This window comes from Populus nigra, chromosome 2 (assembly GCF_951802175.1).
Source record: "Populus nigra chromosome 2, ddPopNigr1.1, whole genome shotgun sequence".
In the NCBI taxonomy this organism is placed as follows: Eukaryota; Viridiplantae; Streptophyta; class Magnoliopsida; order Malpighiales; family Salicaceae; genus Populus; species Populus nigra.
Window position 1 is genome coordinate 37,608,496 of NC_084853.1, and position 26,973 is coordinate 37,635,468.

The 26,973-nt window shown below is 30.8% G+C and overlaps 3 protein-coding genes across 5 annotated transcripts; all 3 read right to left on the reverse strand.

Moving 5' to 3' along the window:
- Window positions 1-4,540: 4,540 nt before the first annotated feature.
- On the reverse strand, window positions 4,541-6,989 carry LOC133682082 (triacylglycerol lipase 2-like). Of its 3 annotated transcripts, none has more exons than XM_062105338.1 (9): window positions 6,724-6,989; window positions 6,507-6,614; window positions 6,268-6,408; window positions 6,072-6,182; window positions 5,810-5,953; window positions 5,654-5,694; window positions 5,443-5,522; window positions 5,264-5,359; window positions 4,541-4,882 (listed from the first exon to the last, which is right to left on the reverse strand). In XM_062105338.1, exons 1-9 carry the CDS (start codon window positions 6,910-6,912, stop codon window positions 4,701-4,703), a joined length of 1,092 nt encoding a protein of 363 aa, XP_061961322.1. In that variant the 5' UTR covers window positions 6,913-6,989; the 3' UTR covers window positions 4,541-4,700. The 3 variants fall into 3 exon arrangements, with proteins under 3 accessions (XP_061961322.1, XP_061961319.1, XP_061961320.1); XM_062105335.1 differs by having other exon boundaries at window positions 4,541-5,020; window positions 6,724-6,988; XM_062105336.1 differs by lacking the exon at window positions 5,264-5,359 and having other exon boundaries at window positions 4,541-5,020.
- Window positions 6,990-17,346: 10,357 nt separating this feature from the next.
- LOC133682953 (triacylglycerol lipase 2-like) lies at window positions 17,347-19,860 on the reverse strand. Its single transcript, XM_062106482.1, has 8 exons — window positions 19,672-19,860; window positions 19,460-19,570; window positions 19,238-19,378; window positions 19,034-19,144; window positions 18,801-18,944; window positions 18,661-18,701; window positions 17,752-17,847; window positions 17,347-17,659 (listed from the first exon to the last, which is right to left on the reverse strand). The coding sequence occupies exons 1-8, from the start codon at window positions 19,858-19,860 to the stop codon at window positions 17,347-17,349; spliced, it is 1,146 nt and encodes a 381-aa protein (XP_061962466.1).
- A 3,030-nt stretch (window positions 19,861-22,890) lies between these two features.
- Window positions 22,891-26,747, reverse strand: LOC133681949 (uncharacterized). The gene is made up of 5 exons (XM_062105159.1): window positions 26,514-26,747; window positions 26,194-26,266; window positions 25,426-25,490; window positions 24,741-24,850; window positions 22,891-23,426 (listed from the first exon to the last, which is right to left on the reverse strand). The coding sequence occupies exons 1-5, from the start codon at window positions 26,616-26,618 to the stop codon at window positions 23,213-23,215; spliced, it is 567 nt and encodes a 188-aa protein (XP_061961143.1). The 5' UTR covers window positions 26,619-26,747; the 3' UTR covers window positions 22,891-23,212.
- Between the last annotated feature and the right edge of the window lie 226 nt (window positions 26,748-26,973).

The following is a 26,973-nucleotide window of genomic DNA, read 5'->3' on the forward strand; positions in this document are numbered from 1 at the left end:
TAATAGAACGTCGGTTCGCTTATCCCTGCAGGTGAAACAAAAAAAAGTTTTGATTCGGAGTGGTTCCTCCTCCTTATGCCGGAGGTGAGCCTAAATAATACTTGGAAAAGCAAAAACTTCACAAACAAACAGTTTTATATAGTACTCCAAATGTTGGCCACGATTACATTACTTGAAAATTAAAGGTTTGTTTATAGTTTTCTTAAATGAAAATAAAGTACAGTTCAACATTTATGAATAGGAAAGAGATACTATGAGATAAGGATAAGGATTCCGTAAATATTTCATTAAAAAAAAAAGAAGTTTAAAACAATTTGTTTTTTTTTAAGATTGAATGTAATTATTAATTCATGATCACAATGAAAACTTAATTCTCAATTCTATAAGAATTTCTATGAGATCTTTTCATTTACTTCTCTAAATCACTTTTAAAGACAACTTCAAAATTTTTATTATAAAATTAGAATAAATTACTTGAAAATAAAAATATTTCCATCATTAATTTTTTTTTAAAAATCAGTTCATTATACTAATTTGTATTGCTTTTGAACCCTTCACGCATACATCTAACCTCAAGCTCACCATCTTACACAACAAAACTGAACACGTCCTCACCATGCAAACCCCTAATCTTCCTATAAATACCCTCAACCCACCAGCAACTCAAACCCATGCCTAAGATCACCACTATTCTAACCACCGTCATTGTCCTCTCCATCTACTGAATAATCATATTCACTCCTAAAAAATTAATAAATAATAATAAAAAACAAAAAATATTCAATCTGTAATTTTTAATAGAAACAACAACGAATAATTTCAAATGATAATTTCTAATGAAAAATATGATGGAAAAGGAAAAAAAATCAATACAAATTTCATTGGCAATTTAACACGTTAGCAATATCAACGAAATCCTCAATTGAAATATTGTCGGCAAATTTAAATAAATTTAAAACCTTTAGTTCTCTCTTCTTCCCTGTTTCATCTTCTTCTTCTTCCTTCTTTTTCAAAATAGTTGCATCTCTCTTCCAATTAATTAACAAATTCAGTCACCCCCTTTACAGATCTAGCCACCCAACCCGTCGGCATCAACCTACATCTATCAGTAATGTTAGCTTCCCTCTCTTGATTCTATTTCTTGTGAACCTTCACTACACCAAGTAAGTAAACTTCCTTATTGTTTTTTATATTACTTGAAATTGGCTTGTATATTTAAATATTCTTTTGTTAATTTTATTATATTGTTTAGCTTATATTTTGATGGAAAATAGAATTTGTGTGGAGTTAATAATTAGTTATTGGATTATGAACTTATTTTTAATAAAAATTTAAATTTGTAATTGATAATTAATTATTGTCTCATATTAGTGCTATCAAGCTGGCCCGGACACCCACGATAATAATAATAAAAAAAAGATATAAACATGTTGTGCTTTTGATCACTATTGTCACTCTTGTTGTCTTTGGCAGACGTGTTTTCACTTACCTCTTTTCTTTCTTTGTGAAAATTTATGTGTAATTGATTTTAGTTTCGAACATTACAATTTACCAAAGAAGATTGTTTATGTCTAATTGGTTTTAGTTTCAAACATTGTTTTGCTTGTAATTGGAGAATAATCATACAATTAGCATCGTGACTTGTAAGATTCTAACAATCACTAATTGATATTTTTCTATTATATATTTTTTTAATGATTAACATATTTTCAATGGATGAAATCACCCTCCCTTGTAGATGTCATAAGAACAAGTTCCCCAAGCACTTCAAGAAGCGGGTTTTCTTTGGATGACAAGGACACCGATATGTGCCACATTAAAAGATTGGACTTTCATGATGTTTATGGCTGGCTAATGGTTGTCATTACAAATATATTATTTTTTAGATCAATTTGTCGTTTGGAATTTCTTGTTAATATTTTGTTTTGTATTATTAATTAAGAGGGATCCATAAGAAGGTATTCATTGGTTATCTCATTTTTTTTTCTTTTTACCTTTCATAGTTTTTCATGGCCAATATTCTAGGGTTTGCGTCAAGTTAGGGCTACTATAAAGAATGCAACAAAAAAAAAAACAATCAATTTGTAAGGTCAAAATAGTTGATTTCTATTTACGATGAGAGCTGACATGTTGAATGTGTTTTTCTTCCATTAGTTGTTGATAATTTATTACTATTGTGTCCATTAGATTTTCAAAAACAGTTAAGTTAACCATATTAACATTGATCAATTCCAAGATATCTTGTAACCTTTATTGTTGGCTATGTTCGATTAAAAATATCATTGTTGTCATTGAATTATTTTAGATGTTATGTTTTATTGTGTAATAAAATTGAAATTATGTAAGATATTTGTTGGTGCTTCGTAATGTATTATATTTAAATTTGTTAGATAATGTTTTATGTTTTTTCGTAGATGTGTTCATTGTTTCAATAATTTCACAGGTGTTATTGTTATTATATGTTTAGGTTGGCTAGATGATTATAATAATCAAACAGAAAAAAAAATAATGAAAACATTAATAGACATTAATAGAATCACCACGAACAAGAACATTTTGTTGGCAATTTCATCAACAATTTCACCCCTATTTTGTCAAAAATTTATAGAAGATTTTAGCATTTTTTATGGAATACATGACTAAAAATTCTGTCAAAAATTAATTTCTGATGCGCTTGCCAATGAAAATTAGAAGGTAAATTTTGATTTTTTAGCAGAAATAATTCATCACATTTCTATCGGCAATATAAATCCTGACAAAAATATCAACAAAATAAAAATTCTCGATGAGAACTTGCAAACAACAATGGTTCTATTCTTTCTTTCAGACACCTTGTTCTGTTAAGGCTTTTAAAGCATAATTAATTGATGTACTATGTTATTTTATCTATAATACTCATTAAATTCATGTGGTGTACTCATTATTTTTATCTATTTTTAGACAGTTCAATTTATATTCACTTTTATTTCTCTATTAAGTTTTTAAATTCCCTAAATCTACTCAACTCTTTCTTATGTAAAAGTAAAAAAAGTACATGTTGTTATCAATTAAAGAAGGATTGATAGGATCACACACATTTAAATGCACCAAATCAAGAGGCTAGTTGCTCTTGAATTTCATCCATTTCAAACAATATTTTTTTTCATTCCACGCATGTGATTAGATGCTCTAGTATATATAGATACGAAGGGCTATAATTATTGGAATTAAATTTTTTATAAGTCAGTAATAAAGTTGGTTGTTTAGAATCAAGTTTCTTTTATGTAAAATTAATCTTTTTGTCTTCATACTTGTTTTAAGAATAATTTGAAGCATGGTGACCATACTCCTTGTAGTTGTAACATGGAGCATTCACATTATTATTCCTCCAATTTGTATATTCATCAAGATTTTTTTTTGCCTCTACTCTTTTGAAAGATCTTTCTCTTTGGTAGAAATATCTACCTCTTTGAAATGATCCCTTGCTGGATTCAGAATTACTCTTCACATTTAGCTTTGTTTGTAAAGCTTGTTCTTGTGATCTCCCTTCCTCTCTTTTTTCAATTTTCTACTCATGGGCTTGCAAAGATCTCATCAGTTCTTCTACTATAAAATCTTCCAAATCTTTTGATTCTTGAATTGTTACCACAACATGATCAAATTCCAAGTCCAAAGACCTTAAAATCTTCTTCATCACATGAAAATCATCAATGTTTTCTTCATTCCTTCTCATCCCATGCACCACAGATATTACTTTTGTAAAGTAATCTAAAACTGTCTCATTATTTTGTTCAGCTTTTCAAAATCTCCTTTTAGGGCTTGCAGTCATACCTTTTTTTGCTCTTTCAACTCCACTGTAAGTCTTGTTCAAAACTGCTCATGCTTCCTTGGAAGTTTTTGCTAGAGCCACCATTTCAAGTGCTGTTTCATCAAGCCTTTGATAGATTGTAAACGGGGCTTTATTATCCTCCTTTCTAGATTCTCATAGAGCCCATCTTTTTGTGTTTCTCGTCGCTGCCTCTTCTCTTGTCGACTCTGGTTCATCGTAACCTTCTTCAACCAAATCCCATAATTCTTGTGATCTCAAAAGTGCAAGCCTTATACTGCACGCACCATTAATTATAGTTTTGTTTTGTGAAGTGGAAATATGAATACGAGTATTGTTGTTGCTGGAAGCCATGATTACACTTAAGCTGCAATACAAATTTTGTTGGAAGAAAACAAGGAAAACAGAGACTCTCACTTGCAAGCTCACACACACACTTTCATTCACAGATCACTTACATCTAAATAGACATTTAATAATGTCTTTCACAAATCTCAAAGGATTTAAATAAAAATATTGACTTTCAACAGTATTAGACTTCCATGCGCCACACATATACGCGTACGTATTGGCATACAATGCATGCTTAACTTACCAATAGCCCTGTGGTTCAACGTTATTCTTGCTGCAAACTTGGGCTCATTCTCAAACTTCACATAATCAAGCAAACTTTGGTATATAGGCTTGATTTGTCGACGTATCCAAAATCGTACTAGATAGGAGAGTGCAATGATGTTGACCAAGGAAATCAAAACTATTTAAGCAGTACGTGACCTTTACATTCAATCATGAGATTGAATATTTGCAGTAAACATGGATATTATAGGCCTGTCTACATGGAAAAGCAGACATAAACAGATCCTGCTATTGTCCACAAACAGAGTTCTCAGACAGATCAGTTGATCTTAAAGAAGGCTATTACAGGATCATAGACAATCTGATTAGCATTCACGCCTAAAACAAAATCTGCATGAGCATATTCATCGGTGTATTGTACCACCAGCTTGTCGCCATCGTGATCTTTGAGGTTGTCTAGTAGAACTTGTACATCCTTCACATCAGAGAGATAGTCCTTCCCTCCATAGGCAAGAAAAAGAGGAAGGTCATTAGGGATGCTGGTCATGTTATACACTGGAGGAGTAGGCTGCCCGTAATGATCCATGTTATCATTTTCATTGCCATAATCATACATTGCTATCGTTCCCGTCCTAATCACTACATAGAACCACAGAATCAGAATGTAATGAACAAAGCAAACTTCTAAAGTTCAGCATTTTTCTGTTTGGATTTTGCTGGAATAAGTTATCCCATTTCCTTCCCATTCATCGAAAACAATGTTTGAGATAATTTCCTAATTGTTATGCAGAACCATATTGGTTGCTTTTGTTGTTCAAAGATTTTTCTTGATTTGTTTTTCTGAAAAAAGAGTTAGCCAATCAGGAATTTAGAAACACTTACTATGTGCCAGGTGGATAATGTTCTTGGTTGCTGTTGATTGAGGTTCATAATCAAGAAACACTTTTGTCCTAGATGAATTCAGGCAGCAATTCGGGCCTAAAACATGTTGGGTGGTCAATCAGTATTGGTTAACTACTAAACTTTTGTGTGTTCAGGTTTTAATGAACAAGCATAAATACCAGTTATAGCTGTTAATAAGTCAGAGCAGTCGATCCCAGGATTACTGCAGATAACTTCCAGAAGCTTGTTCACAACCTGCCTGTTCACTAAGAAATCATAGTAGTTACTATTTCATTTAGCAACTTGATGATGAAGAAAAAGAAGAAGGGGTTCATTTAGCAACTTTATGATGATGATGATGAAGAAGAAGAAGAAGAGTTGCTTTCTCACCCATTAAGAGAAAATTCAGGTTGTCCTAACCAGTACAAGTCCTGTGCAATAATGAGACAGAATGCTAAGTAAAAAGGTAAGGGAATTCTTTTCCTTTAAATTTAAATTTGGAAATTCATTTTTTTGAGTAAGGCAGATCCATCCATTTGGTTTTACCTCAGCTATAAATAAATCGACAAGAGCTCTTGCAAACGGTGATGTCAAATGGTTAAGATAAGCTATTGGACAGAGCAAAACAGCCGATCTTAACATGTTCAATAACTTTCCTTGAGAAAAGGCAGCCAAAGCAATCAAAGTTCCCTGAAATGAAGTCAAAGATTGTCTTAGCCTCAGCTATATATATGCAGAACAAAGTTCTACAACAATAGATATTAATGTCCCAGGAACCAAAAAAAACAGTGAGAGCAACAATATTCACCTGGGAATGCCCAACATAGTGAAGGTTCTGCCCTGTCTGGTCATGCACATACTGAAATGTAGCTGGAAGATCATAGGCAGCTAACTCATCCCAGGTCCAATCCCAATAAGCCTGCCATGAAACAAGATAAAATGTTCGATTGTTAAAAAAGATTCAGGGTCACATAATGAAGGAAAATATATAGACTCAAAAGTACCGAATCATAGGGATCGAGTGATGTGTGGCCCCGGCTAAATCTAGTCCCACGACCGTTGGAAATCCACACATCATAACCATTATCCGCCAATATGAATGCTAAAGATTCATCAGGAAGACTCATCAGCCACGTTACGCCATCCTGCCGTCAATCCGTTAATGTTATTTTTCGTTTTCATTTAAATCGCAGCTATAAACATTAGAGATCAATGAAGAATTAGCAAGCTAGCCACTACGTACCACAATTAGCCCATGTTGCAGCAGAACTGGCGGCTTGTCTGCTGCCTGACCGGACAGCCCAGAAGGCATTCTCTGAAGGCTAAGAATATAACCATCTTTTGTTGTTACCTGCAATAATCCATTAAGAGTTTGAAAAATGTGCTCAAGTTTCTAAAGCAAAATGACTCTGAGTCCTTTTATTGAAGCTGAGCTAGTAGCAAAAATTAGCCTCCTGTACCGTATGTTCTTGGCAGGCGTAGCCTTGTGGCTCCACCACCGATTTGCAAATACCATTATTGGCATTCAGGGATGACAGAGATGTGCTATTCTGACTATTGAAGGAATAAACCTTTGCTCCTGAAGCGGCCGCAGCTGCCGATAAACAGAATAGGATCGCTAGAATTTGAGTGGCTAAAGTCTCGGCCATTTAAAATTTAGTTACAAACTACAGCAATTATACTTTCCTGTTTTCAAATTTTACCAAATATATTTCCTTTTATAGACTACCAACACACACATATATATAACCTGAACTCTTTGTCGTTTGTTATGGATGTGAGTTTCTTGAATTTTCTTTATATAAAATCAATAAAATTAGAATGCAAGTTACCGTAAAAAAAAAGAGTCAAGTAAAAGATCAAAATACAACTATGATACAACTATGAAATTTAATTAATGCTAAATTGTAAAAATTCTCTATGTACAAACTTACAATTTAATAAGATAAATTAATACAAGAAATTTTTTTTACAAGAAATATTTCAAAAATTCTTTAGAACCATTTTAAGTTGTTCTTTCTTTATTAATAATTTTGTAGAAGGTGATTGGTTATAATTTTTTCTTCAAGATAATAGCTCGACAATACTCACATGAAAAACACTGCAAAACTTAAATTAATATAGTATTTGTTTTTATTTACAACAACAATAAATATTTTCTAGATTGTAATGTTTCTTAGACCTTATAAAGTCTATAAAGATAAATTGTGGTAAATTTCTCGTCTAGAGAGAGAAAAATTTTATATAATTTTTAGTTAAATAAATATTTATAAAAATATCTAAGATATTTTATATAAATATTTTATAAATATCTAAATATTTTAATACATTAAGTACAAAACAAAATCACTTTAATATTAAGCTTAAAATCAATTTCGTCAGCGCTTGCTCATTAATAAAGGTTGTTCTTGTACATTTCCATGGATGTGTGCTGACAAATTAAGGACCAGCCATGATTTTGTGGTTAGGAGCTTTGCGTCTGTCACTTTGTGCAGCTAGCAATATTGTGACCATAAGACAGGGGTTTGAATATTCAAATGTTTATAGAAGGATGACAGAAAAAAAAATTATAATTATAAAGATATTCGTCTTTCAGCCAAACTAGGAGCAGTTATTAATTTTATTATTATTATTATTATTATTATTATTATTATAATTATACTATATATTATATGATATGGCATGACTGATAAGGCTAGGACATTTGGGTTTATGCACTTAAAGGGCCAGCGCATGATTATTATTCCAATCGCAACCGTACACCTATACATTGGGATACAATCATAATAACATTTTAAAAAGAATTTGAGGTACTATTTTTTACGAGCATTAAAAACTAGAATATCATGATGAGTTCTATTTTTATGTGAGTGAAAGAATAATATATTATAAATAACTAATAATTTTTCTTTAAACGTTGATTAATCCTATAATTATTTCCAAGTTATCTTCTATTTCAAAAACTTGTCGTATTAATATATTTTTTTTCTTAGCATTACATTGATTGCAAACCTATTACACATATTTTAGATAGCTCGTTGTGTTATATGTATTGTTGTGATTTTTTAGTGATAAATTCTAAATTTTTGTGGTCATCCCAAAAGATTTTTTCTTTTTTTTCTTTCCCTATTTTTCTCAAATTATTTTCAAAAATCAAATAACATGAAATATTGTATTTCATTAGATTTAGATTGATCATAAAACGGGTCCAACTAAATATTGTGTATCCATTATCACACATGTTTTAGATAGTTAATTGTTTTATATGTAATGTTGTGATTTTTTAGTGATAAATTCCAAATATTTGTGTCATCCCAAAAGATTCTTCTTCTTCTTTTTTTCCTATTTTTCTCATATTATCTTTGACAATCAAATAACATGAAATATTGTATTTTATCAGATTTAGATTGATCACAAAACGGACCCAACTAAATATTGTGCATCAACACATGTTTTAGATAGTTAATTGTCTTACATGTAATGTAGTGATTTTTTAGTGATAAATTTCAAATCCCAACTAAATATTGTGTATCCACTATCACACATTTTTTAGATAGTTAATTGTCTTATATGTAATGTTGTGATTTTTTAGTGATAAATTCCAAATATTTGTGTCATCCCAAAAGATTCTTTTTTTTTCATATTTTTCTCATATTATCTTTGAAAATCAAATAACATGAAATATTGTATTTTATCAGATTTAGATTGATCACAAAACGGACCCAACTAAATATTGTGCATCAACTATCACACATGTTTTAGATAGTTAATTGTCTTACATGTAATGTTGTGATTTTTTAGTGATAAATTTCAAATCCCAACTAAATATTGTGTATCCACTATCACACATGTTTTAGATAGTTAATTGTCTTATATGTAATGTTGTGATTTTTTAGTGATAAATTCCAAATATTTGTGTCATCCCAAAAGATTCTTTTTTTTTTCCTATTTTTCTCATATTATCTTTGAAAATCAAATAACATGAAATATTGTATTTTATCAGATTTAGATTGATCACAAAACGGACCCAACTAAATATTGTGCATCAACTATCACACATGTTTTAGATAGTTAATTGTCTTACATGTAATGTTGTGATTTTTTAGTGATAAATTTCAAATCCCAACTAAATATTGTGTATCCACTATCACACATGTTTTAGATAGTTAATTGTCTTATATGTAATGTTGTGATTTTTTAGTGATAAATTCCAAATATTTGTGTCATCCCAAAAGATTCTTTTTTTTTCCTATTTTTCTCATATTATCTTTGAAAATCAAATAACATGAAATATTGTATTTTATCAGATTTAGATTGATCACAAAACGGGTCCAACCAAATATTGTGTATCCACTATCACACATGTTTTAGATAGTTTATTGTCTTATGTTTAATGTTGCTATTTTTTGGTGATAAATTCCAAATTTTTATGGGCATCTCAAAAGATTTTTCCTTTTTCTTTCCCTATTTTTCTTTTATTATCTTCAAAAATGAAATAGCATGAAATATAATATTTTATCAGATTTAGATTGATTACAACAGAAGCCCAACTAAATATTGTGTATCCACTATTACATATATTTTAAATAGTTCATTGTCTTATGTGTAATGTTGCAATTGTTTTGTTATAAATTCCAAATGTTCATGGGCATCTCAAAAGATTTTTCCTTTTTCTTTCCCTACTTTTCTTATATTATCTTCGAAAATGAAATAGCATGAAATATCATATTTTATCATATTTAGATTGAATACAAAAGAAGCCCAACTAAATATTGTGTATCCATTATTACACATATTTTAGATAGTTCATTATCTTATGTGTAATGTTGCGATTGTTTTGTGATAAATCCCAAATTTTTATGAGCATCCCAAAAGATTCCTTCTTTTTTTTCCCCATATTTTTCTCATATTATCTTTGAAAATCAAATAGCATGAAAGATTATATTTTATCAAATTTAGATTGATTACAAAACAGGTCCAACTAAATGTTGTGCATCTACTATTACACATAATTTAGATAGTTTATTGTCTCATGTGTATTGTTGCAATTTTTTTATGATAAATCCCAAATTTTTGTGGGAATTCAAAAGATTCTTCCTTTTTTTTCTTTCCTTATTTTTCTCATATTATCTTCGAAAATAAAATAGCATAAAATATTATATTTTATCATATTTGGATTGATCATAAAACGAGCCCAACTAAATATTGTGTATCCACTACTACATATATTTTAAATTGTTCATTGTCTTATATGTAATGTTGTGATTTTTTTGTGATAAATCCTAAATTTTTATGGACATCCCAAAAGATTCTCTTTTTTTTTTCTTTTCCTATTTTTCTCGTATTATCTTCAAAAATCCAATAGCATAAAATATTGTATTTTATCGGATTTAAATTGATCACAAAACGGGCCCAAAATGTTGTGTATCCATTATTACACTTGTTTTAGATAGTTTATTGTCTTTTGTGTAATGTTGTGATTTTTTGATGATAAATTCCAAATTTTTGTAGGCATCCCAAAAGATTTTTTTTTTATCTTTTCTAGATTGATCATAAAATGGGCCAAACTAAATGCTGCATATCCACTATTGCATATGTTTTAGATAGTTCATTGTCTTATGTGTAATGTTATAATTTTTTTGTGATAAATTCCAAATTTTTGTGGGTATCCCTAAAGAATTATTTTTAGGTAGGATATTCATGTAGTAATAATTATTTATGCATCTATAAATGTCAAATTGAATTTTTAATTTCTCAGGAGTTAAAAATATTAAATAACAGAATAATGATATAGCATATTAAGAAAATCTAAGCGTACAAAGAAAAACTAACATAAAGGAAAGATGGCCCCCAAGAAATATCCATCCATAAAAACTGAAGGAAAACAATTTTCCTTTGGTTTTTTAATTTTTAATCTTCGCATGCTTGGACATCTGATTGTGTAGTTAATCGTTTTCCAATATGTGTTCTTCCAATACGAACACATGTGTGTGTATAATTATTTAGATAATTATCCAATACTAATCTTAAAAATGAACTCATAAAAATTAAATAATAAATTAAAGGGTGTGAAAAATTCAATATTCACTTATACCCAATACACTGTAAATTACAATAGTAATCCAATACTAATCTTAAAAATAAACTTATAAAAATATTAAATAATTGAATAAATAGTTATCGTATGAGTATGAGATTTTATTTTTGGATATTCTCTTAGGCCACTTTAATGCATTCTTCTTCCTTTTTTTCTTGTGTTCTCTTTGAAAATCAAATAACATGAAATATTATATTTTATTAAATATAAATTGATCAGGCTCATCTAAATATGCTGCAGAGTCATTATGCATAGTGCCTACAAATTAATAATACATCAAATGGTCTATGTGGCCCAGTTGTATTAGTAATGTTTAATATATACCATCATTCATTCAAAAAAAAAAAAAGTGGTTTGCTTTTCACTGTATAAGATATCATTGTAGATTTATACAGTAAAGATTATAATTTTACACTTCTAAAAAAAAATTATTAAACCTTTAATTGGAAGCAATAAGGTATTTTTTTTACTGATATTAGTTATTTTACTATTGATCAAGAGCAAGATGGCCTTTTTAATTTCTTAAAACATAATAAAATAACTAAATTATTTTTAAAAGTAAAATTTTTAAACTTGCATTTAGGAGCTTTTTTGAAGCACGGTGAAATGACTCCATTACCTTTACAAGCAAAAAATTTTGAACTAGTATCTGGGGTTTTTTTTATATTTTTATCCTGGTTATTTAGTTATAATCAAGTTGAATAAAAAGAAATCTAATATTTTAATAAATCAAAATATTATTTAAAAATCAAAAGTAGTCGGCATGTGCAAAGCACACACTAAAGTGTGGGATACCCCTACGCCTTTTGGGCGGCGTGCGAGGGATATTGCAACAGCTAAAAGGTGGCTTCTGAGGCAGCTTTCGAATCCTCTCAACTGCCTCTTCATCCCTAGGCAGCATATCTGGCTAACTGATTTTCGGTTTAGTGCTAATGGCCTTTTTTTTTTTTCTTTTCTCTCTCCTCCTAGATTTTCACGCCTAACTCTTTAAATTTTCAAAGCAACCCTTCAATTTATTTTTCCTTCTTATTTGGTTTCTTTTATTTTAATTACTATTTATTTTATTTGAAATCATTTATAAAATTAAAAAAGAACTTCAATTTCATCCTCCATCAATTTTTTCATATGTTAGATTTGATTAATATTCTTTTAGTTTTCATTTGTTTTATTTGAAACAGTTCTTAAAATTGAATTTTTCTTATGAATTCATCCTCCTTCAGTTTTTTTCCTATCGGATTTGATCATCATTCTTTTTAATGTTATTTTTTGACAAGTTATGAGTTTGAAAGATTAGCTTAGGTTTAGGAGATTTGAATGAGTCTGCTTAAAAAAAAAACTAATGTTTTTTTAAGTTTCATCCTTCAACAATTATTTAATTGGAGGTTAGGCTCCATATATTTTTTTTATTTGCTTTCTATAGAATTTTTCTTTTCTTTTAAAAATGACTCGGGTTATCTCAGGTCTTTTTATTTTTTGTTCTTTGTTAAATTTATCTTTTTTAAAAAATAAATTTTGTTTTATGAATTAAATTAAATTAATTGATAATTAAATATAAACATGAGGTGCTCACTTCAAAATATTTTATTTGGTTTGTTTTCCGAGTTTGTTGCTCTAACATTATGTGTGACCTCTTTTAGTGTCGTCGTATAGTGTTTCGTAATGATATTAGAACTACCTCCAAAGAGTTTTTCTTTACATCCCAAATATGATATTGACAACTCATTTTTAGTTAATTATTACCTTTTTTCACTATATTTACTATCAAAGTCTTTTTTAAAATCATATTATTAAATTAATCAAACTTATTAAATCCAGTTAAATTAATGTTCCATGTCTTAGATTTTTCTTGCTCTTTTAAAAACGTTATCATCGCTGAACATCTTATTTTTTTACACTAAAAATTACAAAAATAATACTCAATTCTAATCAAGTGCCAAAAGACTAGCTTACTATGGGAGTAACTATTAAACTTTCAAGTAGCATCTTTTTAGGGTGTCCATGTGTGATTTTTTTCATATCTCAAACCTAGAAATCTATTGCCACAACTTGTTAATGAGGAAATGGGCTACACTATCAAGCTCTATTGATGAAAGTAACAAAAGTTTGATAAGGTATCGGAACCTTCTTTTCTCTACAAATTCGATAACTAGACTACTAGAAATTCATTTAAAACTGCAAATGCATACTTTGATCCATCATGTATCTTTGAACAAACCTCTAGCCAACATAAAATAATGATAAAAAAATATATCATACATGGAGGACAACAAACTAAACAAATTCATATATGTTAGATCATATGTAGATATAAATCTATAATTATTTGGACTATTAAAAACATCATATCTAATAGCTAGATCTAAAATTATTAGAAAAATAAAGAAGAAATAAGATGAGAAAAAACAAAGAAGAAGTAAATCGAGAGAAAAATGAAGCGTAAAGGACAAGCGTTGGTGATCATTTCACTAGGCCAAGACCTAAGTGTTATTTGCTAGGTTTGAAAATATTATTATATAAACTAAAAGAGTTGCCCTCCCCCCCCCGGCTCCTTCACCCCCCCCCCCCCCCCCGGCTCCTTCACTTCACTATTAAAAACATCATATCTAATAGTTAGATCTAAAATTATTGAAAAAATAAAGAAGAAATAAGATGAGAAAAAACAAAGAAAAAATAAAACGAGAGAAAAATGAAGTGTAAAAAACAGGCGTTGGTGATAATTTCACTAGGCCAAGACCTAAGTGTTATTTGCTAGGTTTGAAAATATTATTATATAAACTAAAAGTGTAGCAGTTAGCCCTCATTTTCTTTTTTTATTATATCTTTCACTTTTTTTCTTTTAATTGAAACTTTTTATAGCCTAATTACAAGAGATTAAGTTTGAAATTATGCTAGAGAGACCAAATTAAAAGACAAAGGACTGAAATGTAAAATATAGAAAAAATACATGGTTAATCCTAAATTTTCAGCAATTTTTATTTTGATCTCAAAATTAATTTTGTTCATTTTTTTTTAATTTTCGAGTTTAAAAAATGAGAAAGAAAGTCACTAAAAAAAGATGTATGAGAGAGAAAATTATTGGTTTTCATGATTTTGTGACCAAAATAATCAAATTTGGTGTAAAAGGGTTCTATTCAACAAGAGTAGTTTGATTATGGTGATTTTAATCCCCCATTTTTCCAAAAACAAAATAAATCAGTGTCCATTTAGATTTTTCAGATTTAGTTGATATTTGTGTTTTTTTAAGTGATTTTAGAGTATTTTGGAGGTGGTACATGATTTATAGAGGTCCTTATGATATTGTGTTAGTTTTTTTCATATAAAAATAACTTTAAAATTGAGTTTGTGGGGGTGTCTGCCACTAAAATGTTATAGTAAGTAATAGGGTGCCTGCCACTACAGATGACCTGTCGCTTGATATAAAAAAAATAAAATAAAAGCAGATGGTGCATTGTCTGCTCCTACACAAAAAAAAAAAAAAAAACCTAGGCACATGCCTAAACTTCAATGCCTGAGCGAGCCTAAGCTTTTATATTTAGGTCAGGCATGTAGGCTTAGCTCATTGGTAGCTGGACTCTTTTTTTTGTTTTTATTTTGTTTTCCTTTTCATTAATTGTTTCCATTTAAATAGTGATTTATATACTCTCTCTTATTGCTTTAATAAGTTGAATTACCTTTGTTTTTTAAATAGTAATGGATCTTTTTATATTTTTTTTAGTTGCATCATCAATTTGATTGCTTGTGAATTTTTTTTCTTTTATGTTTCATATGAACTTGTTGTATTTTAATGAAATATTTATAAAAATAGAAATAATTTATTATTAACAATTAATTATTTACTAAAATAAAATAAATGAAAACATTTAAAATAAAAATGACAATCAATGTAAAATATTTTCAAGTGCATCTATCTTTTATTTCTACTATGAAGACTAGGTTTTTAGTTTAAAATTTAATAAGTATTAATAACTCTTTTTGAATTTATCATCCATATATTTTTTAATTTATTTTATAAAGTGTAAACAACTTCTTTTTTTGTTGCTCGATTAAAAAAAATTATGATAAATAAAAATATATCCAAAACATAATTATTTTGTTCTTTTTTTATGCTAAAAAGTAACTTGAACTTCTACCCATAGCCAGGGATAGTGGAATCGTATGTACGCTAGCTTATTCTCTAAATTTGAAATAACATACAATGCGAGAGCCTGATGCACTTATTAATTAAGATCTTCGCCTGATATTTCTTAATTTCTTTTCATGTAGGGTGATGTTTGGCAACTATTAAAACCAATTCCTCCACGTAGATATGTATATACAATTGGATTTTGAGTTCGTAAATAAGATTTGGATCCGATAATTCGGTTTTTCTTCTAGTTTTTTAGATGACAAGGGTTAGCCATTAATCACAATCTTAAAGATTCATCATTTGTTAATTTGTTGCATATACATGTATAACTTTTTTTAATAAAAATAAATAAATTTATTTAAATGTTAATTTCAAGGTTGGAACTAAGAAAATCAAGGAAATGAGCAAACATTCTTAATAATTGATTTTGAATTTAGATATTCTAGATTAAGTGAGATAAATAAAACAATAAAGAGTTAAGTTATTATTATTCTTATCATGTTTATTTAAATCAAATTCAATGATTTAAATTTGATAAATATAACAGTCATGTTATTAAAGAATTGTTGTCTAAAAATTCACATGTAAGAATTAGACAAATAAAAAAATATATTTAATTTATAATCATGTAAAATTAAATTCATTATAATAAACTTACAATCATCACATAAAACTAGTGTTTGTGTGTGTGTGTGTGATCATACATAAGGTCCCCAAGGAGTGTAGCGTGGTGGCAAAGGGCTTGAGATCTGCACAGCAGGTCTCGAATTCGAGTCAGGGCGTGCACCTCTTGTAAGAGCCTGGGACAGCCGGGGTTTTATTCACTCACCTGGGCCCACAAAATGCGCTTTCCGGGGGGTGGGGTTTCCTCGAATCCAAAAAAAAAAGTGATCATACATAAGATTGAAATTAACTCTTATTATGGATATTGAAGTATATATTAAAATAATACTTAAAGTAAAAGTATTTATTTGTTAAAGCTATTAGAATTTGATCGAACTGGATTTTTTATTTATTTTAAAGAATGAATTATTTGTTTTTAAAATTTTATTGTTACTTATTTGGTGCAAAATGATTTATTTCATTAAACTTCTAAGGATTCCAATAACTCTTTCGGCTCTTAAATAAAATCCAACTAATTCAAATGAATAATACTCAAAATCACTTTATAAATTTGTGCTCTCGAATAGAAAAAATGAGAAGAAGTCTAAGAACAACAAAAAAAGTAAAGTGTTTAAGAAATTTATGAATTACCTTGTCACCCCTTCAAGACATTTATTTATAGGAATTGAAAACCAAAATGTTAATTGCTCATAATTCATGAATGTTTATTAATTACAATGAATGTTGATAGTTCATGATAATTTATGGATGTTCATAATTCATGAAAAAAATCATAAATATTTATTGTTCATGAATTACTCATAATAACATTTATTCTCATCATATAATTAATGTATTGATTCATATACTAAGATATTTAAAAAATTAAAAGAAATTACTAAGCAAATTAAAAAAATTAATAACAAATATTTTTTTTAACCAAACTCAAGTATAAACTTATGAACCCATAAGCACATTGTCTAATCCACTGGGTCATTTGAAGTATGAATTTTTTGTTATTCAAAAGTTTTTTTAGAATAAATTCTCATTCATCTTTAATTGTATTTCAAATTAAAAAAGAATTTCAATTGAACCGGAACTCATCCTAAAAAACGAAAGAAAAAGGAAAGAATCCAAACTGAACAAATTTAAATTCTGATTACACCCAGAGAAAAAGGCAACCATGTAATGAAATGACAAATTGACCCCCGCCCCCCCCCTTTTTCTTTTTTTTTCTCTCTATGACCAGAGAAATTCTTACTGAAGTCTAAAGAAGGCTATGAGAGGATCATACACATCCTGCTTAGCATTTGCAGACATAACATAATCTGCATGAGCATAGTCGACTCTGTACTGCTTTACAAGCTTATCTCCATCATGATCTTTCAGACTATCGAGCAAGAGTTGCACGTCATTAATATCAGAAAGAGCATCTGCTCCTCCATAGCTGAGGAAGAGAGGGAGGTCATTTGGAATGCTTGTCATATTGTACACTGGAGGATTTGTCTGCCCGTAGTGTTCTCTGTTCTTCTCGTCGTCGTCGTAATCGTACATTGCAATGGTTCCTTCTCTGATCACTGCCCACAACTTAAAAATTAATTCCGAACTTGTTTTCAACAAAAACAGAAGAAAAAAGTGACCAGCTAGCTTGAAAGCACTTACTCTGAGAGATATGGATCATGTTCTTTGTTGCTGTTGATTGAGGCTCGTGGCTGAGAAACACATCCACTATGGAAGAATTCAGGCAGCAATTCTGGCCTGAAAAAATGGTAATAGCATACGGTAACAAGTCGGTAATAGAAATTCAACGGTTTAAAGTCCTAGAGATAGCTAATTAGCAAAAAAAAAAAAAAAAAAAAAAAAAGAAATACCTGTGAAAGAAGTTAACAAGTCGGTGCAGTCAACACCTGGTTTGTTGCAGATGATCTTAAGCAATTTAACAACAGCTTCCCTGTTTGATTTTGGAAAGGGTGCAGCAGCAAAATAAATAAATAAATAAAGACTAAATTAATAGAAAATCGTTCCTGACTAATTATATTATTATTTTCTAATGCATTATGTTTAGATAATACTTGAGATATTTATAAATTTTATAAATATTTTTTTACTATGTGACGTGGCATTTGTTATACGAAAAGTATTTAATGTGAATCTTATCAGATTTAGTGATGCAATAATAATTATAATATAATGTTTTAATCAATTAATCAAAATAAATTTTTAAATCAAAATAAAATATCTAAAAAGACTCTGATGAAAGAATAAGAAACATGAGAGGATTAAAAAAAATTGGTGGGCAAATTATAGGGTGAACATGCTATTCTTCTGTATTTTACACATTGGTCCCCTATATTTAAGTTTTGTATTTATATAACAATTTATTATAATTTAGTCATTAATTTAATCACAAAAGGGTGCAATTGTCAAGAAAAAAGTATGATAAAAGAAGAAGAAGAAGAAGAAGAAGAGTGTGGGGCTACAGTGAAAACAAATAATTTAAGTATCTCCAGCATTGTCAGTATGTTTAGGAGTGATTGAGGAAAGTCAAAAGAGCAGAGTTCGCAGTATTACCCTCTTGGATCAAATTCATTGAGACCCAACCAGTGTAAGGCCTGTTAAACAAGCATATATATGCAGATCACTGTCAGGAACTTGGATTGAATTATATAATTAGATGCTTGACACATAGAAACAAGAAAATAAGCTTTCACCTCAGCAAGAAAATCTTTGGCAGCATTTCTTGCAAGCGGAGAGGACAACTGACCAACATAAGCAATTGGACAAAGTAAGGCAGCTGATCTCAATGAATTCACCAGCTGGCTCTTTGAAAAGGCAGCTAGAGCAATCAAAGTTCCCTAGAAAAGAATTCAAAACTTAGTATGAGCAAATTGTTGTTAGCAGAATCCTAAAAACAACTTAAGCATTAGAAGATATAAAAGTTCACCAGTGAATGTCCAACATAGTGCAGGTTTTGTCCTGCTTGATCATGAACATACTGGAAGGTAGCTGGAAGATCGTATGTGACCAGCTCATCCCAAGTCCAATCCCAATAAGCCTAGAAAACATTTGAATCGTTGAATCATACAGAACACGAAACAAGTGACAACAGGGAGAACAAAATATTGCTAGAAAGAGGAAGAGATGTTACTGAGTCATCTGGACTGAGGGACACATGGCCGCGACTATATTTGGTTCCCCGAGTGTTGGCAATCCAAACATCAAAGCCATTATCAGCCAAGAGGAATGCCAAAGATTGATCTGGAGGTAACAGTAGCCAGGTAATTCCATCCTGCCATAACACCATTGTTTCTTATAATATATATATAAAATGAATACCAACACTAATCCAGTTTCCAGCAGAATTACTGACCATTAGTAGTCCATGCTGCAACAGAACTGGGGGTCTGTTTCCTCGAGTCCCGCCGGATCGCCCTACTGGGATTCTCTGCAAGCTGAGAATATAGCCATCTTTTGTTGTCACCTGAAACCCAATGGAATTTTACACACTATAAATCATCACTTCAAGTCTTCAACTGATTGCCACATTTACAAAATGAAGAGTGTGTAATACAAACAGATTACCGTGTGTTCTTCGCAGATATAATCTTGTGGCTCGATCATTGATGCACAAACGCCATCACCGACTGATGGGGCCAATGCAGCAGCCATGCCATTTTGACTTTTGTCTGAAAACAACTTTGTTCTCCTGCTGCCAACTGCCAACCCACAGAAAAGTGTCAGCGTAAGTACAAAGGCTAAACTGTTGGCCATGTTCCTATGATATGTTTTCTTTCATGTTTGGCAAATTTTATACTAGCATAATCAAGGATACGAACAGAAAGGAGTATATATTTTGATCACGAGATCTTAAGACAACAATAGTGCTCTAAATAAGGTATCTTATAGAGCCTCTCCTCCTAGAAGTCTTCATCATCTACCTCACTGATGATTTAGAATTCCTAGCTGGCATTAATTATTCCATGTTCGTAATATCCTAGATTGCTTCTTATCAAGGGGGTGATCAGAAAAAATGTGGCAAATATATAAGCCAAAACATGGCAATAAGAATAATATTTGTGCAGGACTTTTTCATTCGTCCCATCAGAAAACTCCGAGGATGCAAGTCCAATGGAGTCAGAAACAACAAAGACCTGTCACCTTCTGTTGACACTTTACAAGGCTCTTCAAATGCCCTCAAAGCAATGGATTTCCTAGGCAACTTGCTTATCACCATATCATTGGCGTGTTCTGATTCTGACTCGTTAAGGACATCTAATTACACACCTGCAATTTTATTTTAAGGCAAAAATGCTGCTGCATAATCTTTTATCAGAACTGTCTGATTGGAGGACTTATGTGTTTGAAGGAATAATAATGCTTTTTTTTGTTTTTGGTGGCCCCTTCCTGCCAAACAACTTACACCGTTAGGGATGAAATTGTAAGAAAAACTTCTCACATAAAATGTAATTTATATTATTGGGAGGCGCTAGGTCTTGGGTTTGTACTTTGAGTATTTCTGAAGAAATAAGATATTTGTGGGATGAGAAACTCTTTTATGCTTAATTTAATAATAATTAATAAGAGAAAAACAATGTAAAAGAAAGTCTTATTGAGAAAATCTTGCAACGTACGACAAAATCTTGAACAAAATTGAGAGAAATTAAATATAGAAAAGTGTTGGGAGTAGAAAATCTTGCAAACGTAAGACAAAGTCTTGCACAAAACTATTTTCTAATTTTCCTGTTAGTTGAAGTTTCTATGGCCATGATCTCCACTTTTTTTATGATGGATAATTTGTTTCTATTTCACTTCATGTATTTTTTAATTTATAGATAATTTATCAAATATTTTTTAATTTTATCTTTATAATTTTTTAATATTTCAAATTTGATTCTCATTCTTTAAATTACAATTTATTTTATTTGGGATTATTTTTTAAAAAAAATTCAAATTTTATTTTCCTCATGTTTTTTTTTATCTTTCAAATTTGATCCTTATTTTTTTATATAATTTAATATATTTTCTGGTGATGCAATTATTGCCCTTTATGACCCTAGAAAAGACTAATTTATTTATTTTGAAATTCTGGGATCATTTGATAATCCAGATAAATTTCTTTTTATTTTTTTTTGTCAAATTATTTTTTTATATATATTATTTAAATTATCACTTAAATTAATGACTCAGGACTTGTATTTTTTTAGTCTAGCATTTTTTTATATTAAAAAAAAAATTCTCAACCGGTGACTAAGGCCTGACATCATATCTAGTAAAGCCTAAAGCGACTTCTGTTATCTTAGGAATATTGACAAGATGATTGTGTTCCCTCTCAATAGAAGGGCGTCCGTTAAAACTCTCTACAAATTTACATCTTTGATTGAAACCCCTCATAGCAAGCGTATATCTTCCAACTCAACTAAGGTATTTTGCTCTTTAATTTGTTCATGAGAAAGTGCCTTTTCCTTTTCTTTTTTTTTTTTTTTGATAACCCGAAATGTCCAGGCTAGCTTGCACGCACCACGACTATTCTTCAGGTCTACTGAACATCCTGCAAGCCTAATAGACAGGTAAAGCACCGCAGGGTGATAAACATGCACACAGAGAATCGAACTCAGAACGATGAGCAAAGCAAGCTTCACCTGTTGACCACTGAGCTAGACCCTCAATTGCAAAGTGCCTTTTCCTTTCATCAACCACTATGCTATTTATTTACAATTCCCTTCTGCAAATAGCAAAACCCCCGTGGATGAGCCATCGAAGAGAGAATCTACCACACTACTTTCGCCACTGTCCAGAAGGCCATGGAACAAGTTGAAAAACTACATCTTATTGAAGGATTATCCAATTTGTATCATTTTCCAAACTAGTAATTAAGAGTATCTAACATTCTTGTAGAAAAGGATAAGAATCTGTCTGCGTACCATCTATCTATTTGAACTGATTCAGCAGTGGTGCTTTGCGTTATTGGAATTTAAATACACTTGCTCTGAGCCACAGATCAAGTTCTTTGTTGGCGCCTAGCCTGGAAGTGTCCACACACTACTTGGGACTCCAAGATACACATTCTAAGTCAGAAAAGAAGATGAACTTACTTGAAGGCAAGTGCTGATTTGCAAATTGTCAACATGTACAATACCTGTGAAAGAGGTGAGCAAGTTGCTGCCGTCCACGCCTGGTGTTTTGCAGATTTGATTAGTAAGTGTCATAGCAGGAATCCTGTTCCATTGATATATATAATATCTTGGTTTTCTTCTAGACTTGATTGGAAATACTGTTTCAAACTGAAAAACACATCATAATTTTGCACTTCGGCCAGTCACATGGAAACCTTAGGCCAGTTATTTCCCTCCGAAATAGAAAGCAAAGTTATTTGAATAATTCCAGGTCTAACATTCATTCCATAAAAAAAAAAATCAATCATGTCATAGTCTGAACATTATTCTTTTCCAAATCAACCAATCATAACAGATATCAATGTTTTTGATGATTCATAACATTCATCGAACTAAAACCATTTTATTTTTAATTTTTACTTTTTTGAGTACGAGATTCATACTGATATGAACTAAATCAGATTTGAATTTAACCTTAAAATATCTCCTAACTAATTTTATGAGATCAAACATATCTCTCAAGTCACACATTGGATTGAGATTTATAAGAAGATACTAGACACATGAAACTATATTATAATAAATTTTTATGTTAAATAGAATTCAAGAGCATATTATTTCAAAAATCAAATAAGCAAGGAGAAGATAACTCTGAATTCAACAAGTGCCGTGATGATAGAAAAGCATATCATAGAAGAAGGCTTACCATAGATACTAATCAGAAAAAATAGAATATTTTGTTAGCATAATATCTCTTATGCTTGTACTGTCTGAATCAACTGTATTAAGGGGGTAAGGGCATCTGAGAAGATACTAGCAAACAGCAGCAAAATGACAAACGATTTGTTCATTACTTGCCCGAAAAACTAGAACAAAGAACAATTTTAAATGTTAAATGAGCATCTAACTCTATCAAAAAACAATTCTTTTATATCGGGATATCTAAGGTGAAGAAGTAGAGTAAATGCCATCACAGTAACAAGACTGATGAAGTTCCCCGGGATTATGTATTACAGGGCCATCTTTTCAGATGTTTTAACAGCATTTTCAGGTGCTATGGACCTTGGTAATCTTTTTTTGAGAAATTGGAATTGCCATCCTCTAGGTTTTATTCGTCCTAGCAGCTGCCATCGTCTAGGTTTTATCTGCCCTGACAATTTCATCTGCTCCTTCCTGAACTTCTTATTTGCATACCATCTTCCACCTCGCCAACCAAAACCGTACCTGCAATTGAGCAAAGGGGGTAAAGATACGATTAAGAAATTCAAATTAAGTTCTTCAGTTGAAGACTAAATGTGAAATAGTCAGAATATCACAAGACAGACATGGCTTAAGAAAGCAGCTATTCCGATATCCAACTGTTATTATTCTCAACAGCATGAAAGACCATCATCGACTCTACATACAATGATAAAACACAGGCCATGAAGGATATCCAACTGTTATTATTCTCAACAGCACATAAAACCATCGTCAATTCTACATACAATGATAAAACACAGGCCAAATATGTAACGCTCAATGACATTAGAGAGCTTCAACAAGCCACCAAGCCCTGGCATTAGTAGTCTCTGACAGGGCCAATAAAAAAGCCAATATACATTTATTTTATAATTAATACTGCAAGTTAAAATTTTAAAACAATAAAAAAAAATTGAGGATGAGAAGCAGTATAGCTTAAAAAAAGAACAAATAAAGAAGTTTTATTAAACAAAAACTGAAGAACAATAAACTTCAATATAGTTTAAAATGGCAAATACGCAAACATCAATAATGTTAACATGTGACATGCAAAATGGAAAGTGTTTTTCCAATCTTAAGCAAGGGAAACACTTCCCTCCATCAAAGCCTTGTGTTTTTCATTGACTGGAAAACACTCTTTTGACGTAGTTTCTACCAAGTCACCACACACTAAAAAGTATGGAAAGTGTTTCCAGGAAAAACAAGGTGCAAGTTTGTTTGTGTCAGAACCCAACTATAACAGCCACAACTTATCCACGTCCAAGATAATATTATGATGTTCCTGGTGTTGATTTCCCCAGGAGGAGGGAAAGCTATAGCATTCAGTGGATTTAGCCAGATGTAGATAATGACAGTGCAGTACATATGATTTTTGCTTAAAGTACTGGATTTCATTTTAGCATGTTTTTGCCCCCAAAGTACAATGCTATTCCAATCAATTATGAAAAAGATTCAAACCAATTAGCAAGCTCCCAGTCTCATTTGGAATGCATGAAACCACCCTGACCTTAAAGAATTCACATTACTTCGGTTAATTACTCAGGTATACATTACATATTTTCTCATATGTAATTTCCTTAGTGACCCTCGACCAACTTTCCATCATCCTTCCCCAGCTGAGAAGCATGTATTATCATTGTGTGCATCTTTTCAAAATATGAAGCTTGGCTAAGCAGGTGACCAAATGACAAGGTGATTAAATCAATTTGGAACATGGAATGTTGTGTATAACTCTAAACTTGTGAGAAAACAGAAACAAGAACACAATAAACAAAGGAAAAGCAGTTAGGAACAAACCCAATAACAAATGCTGTCCCTGCCGTAGCAATGCAGGCAGCAACACTGGAATGTCCTGGATCAACAAGCTTTTTAAATTCTGAATGTTCAATATGATAGTTTTTCTTCATCTGCCATGTAAGAAAAAAAGGAAAAAGAAATTATACTATTAGAAAACAAATCAACACCAAAGGCATCGGAAAGGACCATTTGAAGGGAGGTTGAAAACATGCAGGGTAGAAAAATGATTATGTAAATGAAACCATATAACTGTCTGTCCTAGCTTTAAAAAACTAAAACTTTGGGAGCAAACAAAGAGGCTGGCACAGAAGGGCTCCTGCATATCACAAGTGATCATGTACATTTACTTGGAATCAGACATGATACAAGATGAGAGAAGATGAATCAAGATGGCACTCTCATCTTATAAGCCAGTTTCAATCTTATAGAAGATAAGAAATTCACAAAATTCAAGAAGGTGTCACTGAATAGTAGGAATTAAGACATCATTGAGCAGATCTAAGTTGGATTTCAAATGCCTCTCAATAGCAGGAATTAAGACTCATTGAGTTGATCTAAGTTGGGTTTACCAGTCATGATTATAAGATATTCTTCTGTGGAATCAGTATACAGTTTGTTAGGAAAGAAGAAAAAACATAAGCATCAGCAACTATTTATTATCTAACATTATGTAACAGAGACTCACAGCATTTTCAATTCCTTCGAGCCTTTGATCAACTTTTGAATCACGGAGATGGCGTAAAGAATACCCTGCACATTATGAGTACTAATAAGATACTCTGGAGTAATGAAGAAAAAATATTCAGCACCCATAAATTGGAAACAAACACTTATCTTGACACAAAAATAAACATGCACTGAGCAAAATGTGTTGATCATGATTGATATATACAAGCAAACATTTCTTTCTTTTGTTATGGAAATAGCCATAACTGTATAGATTAATTGCAAAACCATGCAACATAATTTATTCAATTTTCTATACGATGCCCATCACTAACTATTTAAAAAAAACTTTTTGTAATATTTGGCCACATTGATCAATGGATGGAGGATGGACCATGAAAATCAGTTCATAAACTTAAACGAAGTTGTGCAACTCTTGGAAGAGGAGGATGTTCCCAAATGAATTTGGTGCATAAATAAGGTTTTCTTTTATTGAGGCTGTCATTGCTAATAAAATTTTGCCCATTGTAATAGCAAAATCCATTAGAATTCATTCTTTAGATTTTCTCAAACTAAACACACTAAATTGAAGTAACGGTTTTTGGCCGTATGGGACTCATTCTGGTTTTCACACTGATGCATCAAACTCCCATTTAAAACACTGGTAACTTAATAGAAAATTGAAAACCCTAAAAATCGCTTCAGACGAAACACAAAGCCCACAAAGCAATAAAGAAAGGGAAAAACAAAGATACTAAACATAAATTATTTTAGAACAAAAACTCACCAGCCCAAGCTGTAGCAACTGAAGCTACAGAAGTTCCAATAGTAAACACCACCTTATGCCTCTCAAATATATCCTAACACATAGAAGAAACACAAAATATAAGATACAAGCAGGCAAGAAATTGTACAAGACCCTTCTAAATCCAAACAAAAAGAAGGCCCTTTGAAACCAACTTCAGGAACCCATCAAAACCAACCAACGAACAAGAGAACCAAAAAAAAACCCATTACAGATACGAGATGCCCATTCAATTTAATTTAGTTTAGTTTCAAGTTTACAAAGAACTTAGTAATGAATGAAAAAAAGATAAATAAAATTACCTTGGTAGAGAAATAGGTATCCTGAATAGCAGTCCATGAATTAAGAGTTTTCCTCTTCAATTGGGAACCGAAAAGTGAGCTCCCTCTACTTCTCAATTGCTGCATCCTGCATGACTCGCTTCACGTCGGAAGCCAAACTGGAAGTTCCTGCCTGCTTTTTTTTCTTGCCTTCTTCCAATTCTTGTATTTTCGAGGTGTCCACGACTTGACAAATAAGTGAAGTTGGGATAAATGAAGAGTCAACTATTGTTTGCATTTTTTTACTTAATAAAACTGATTAATTTAAGAATTATATATTTAATTTCTATGTTATAAAATTATTATTAATTAAAGAAAAAACTAAGAGGTTTGGTATTAACATTATGGAATTAGAGAGTAATTACTATGGACTAGAAAAGTGCCTTCGTTTTTCTTTTGGGTGCCAATTAATTGTCTTGTTTCCGTGTTGTTACGGGTATGC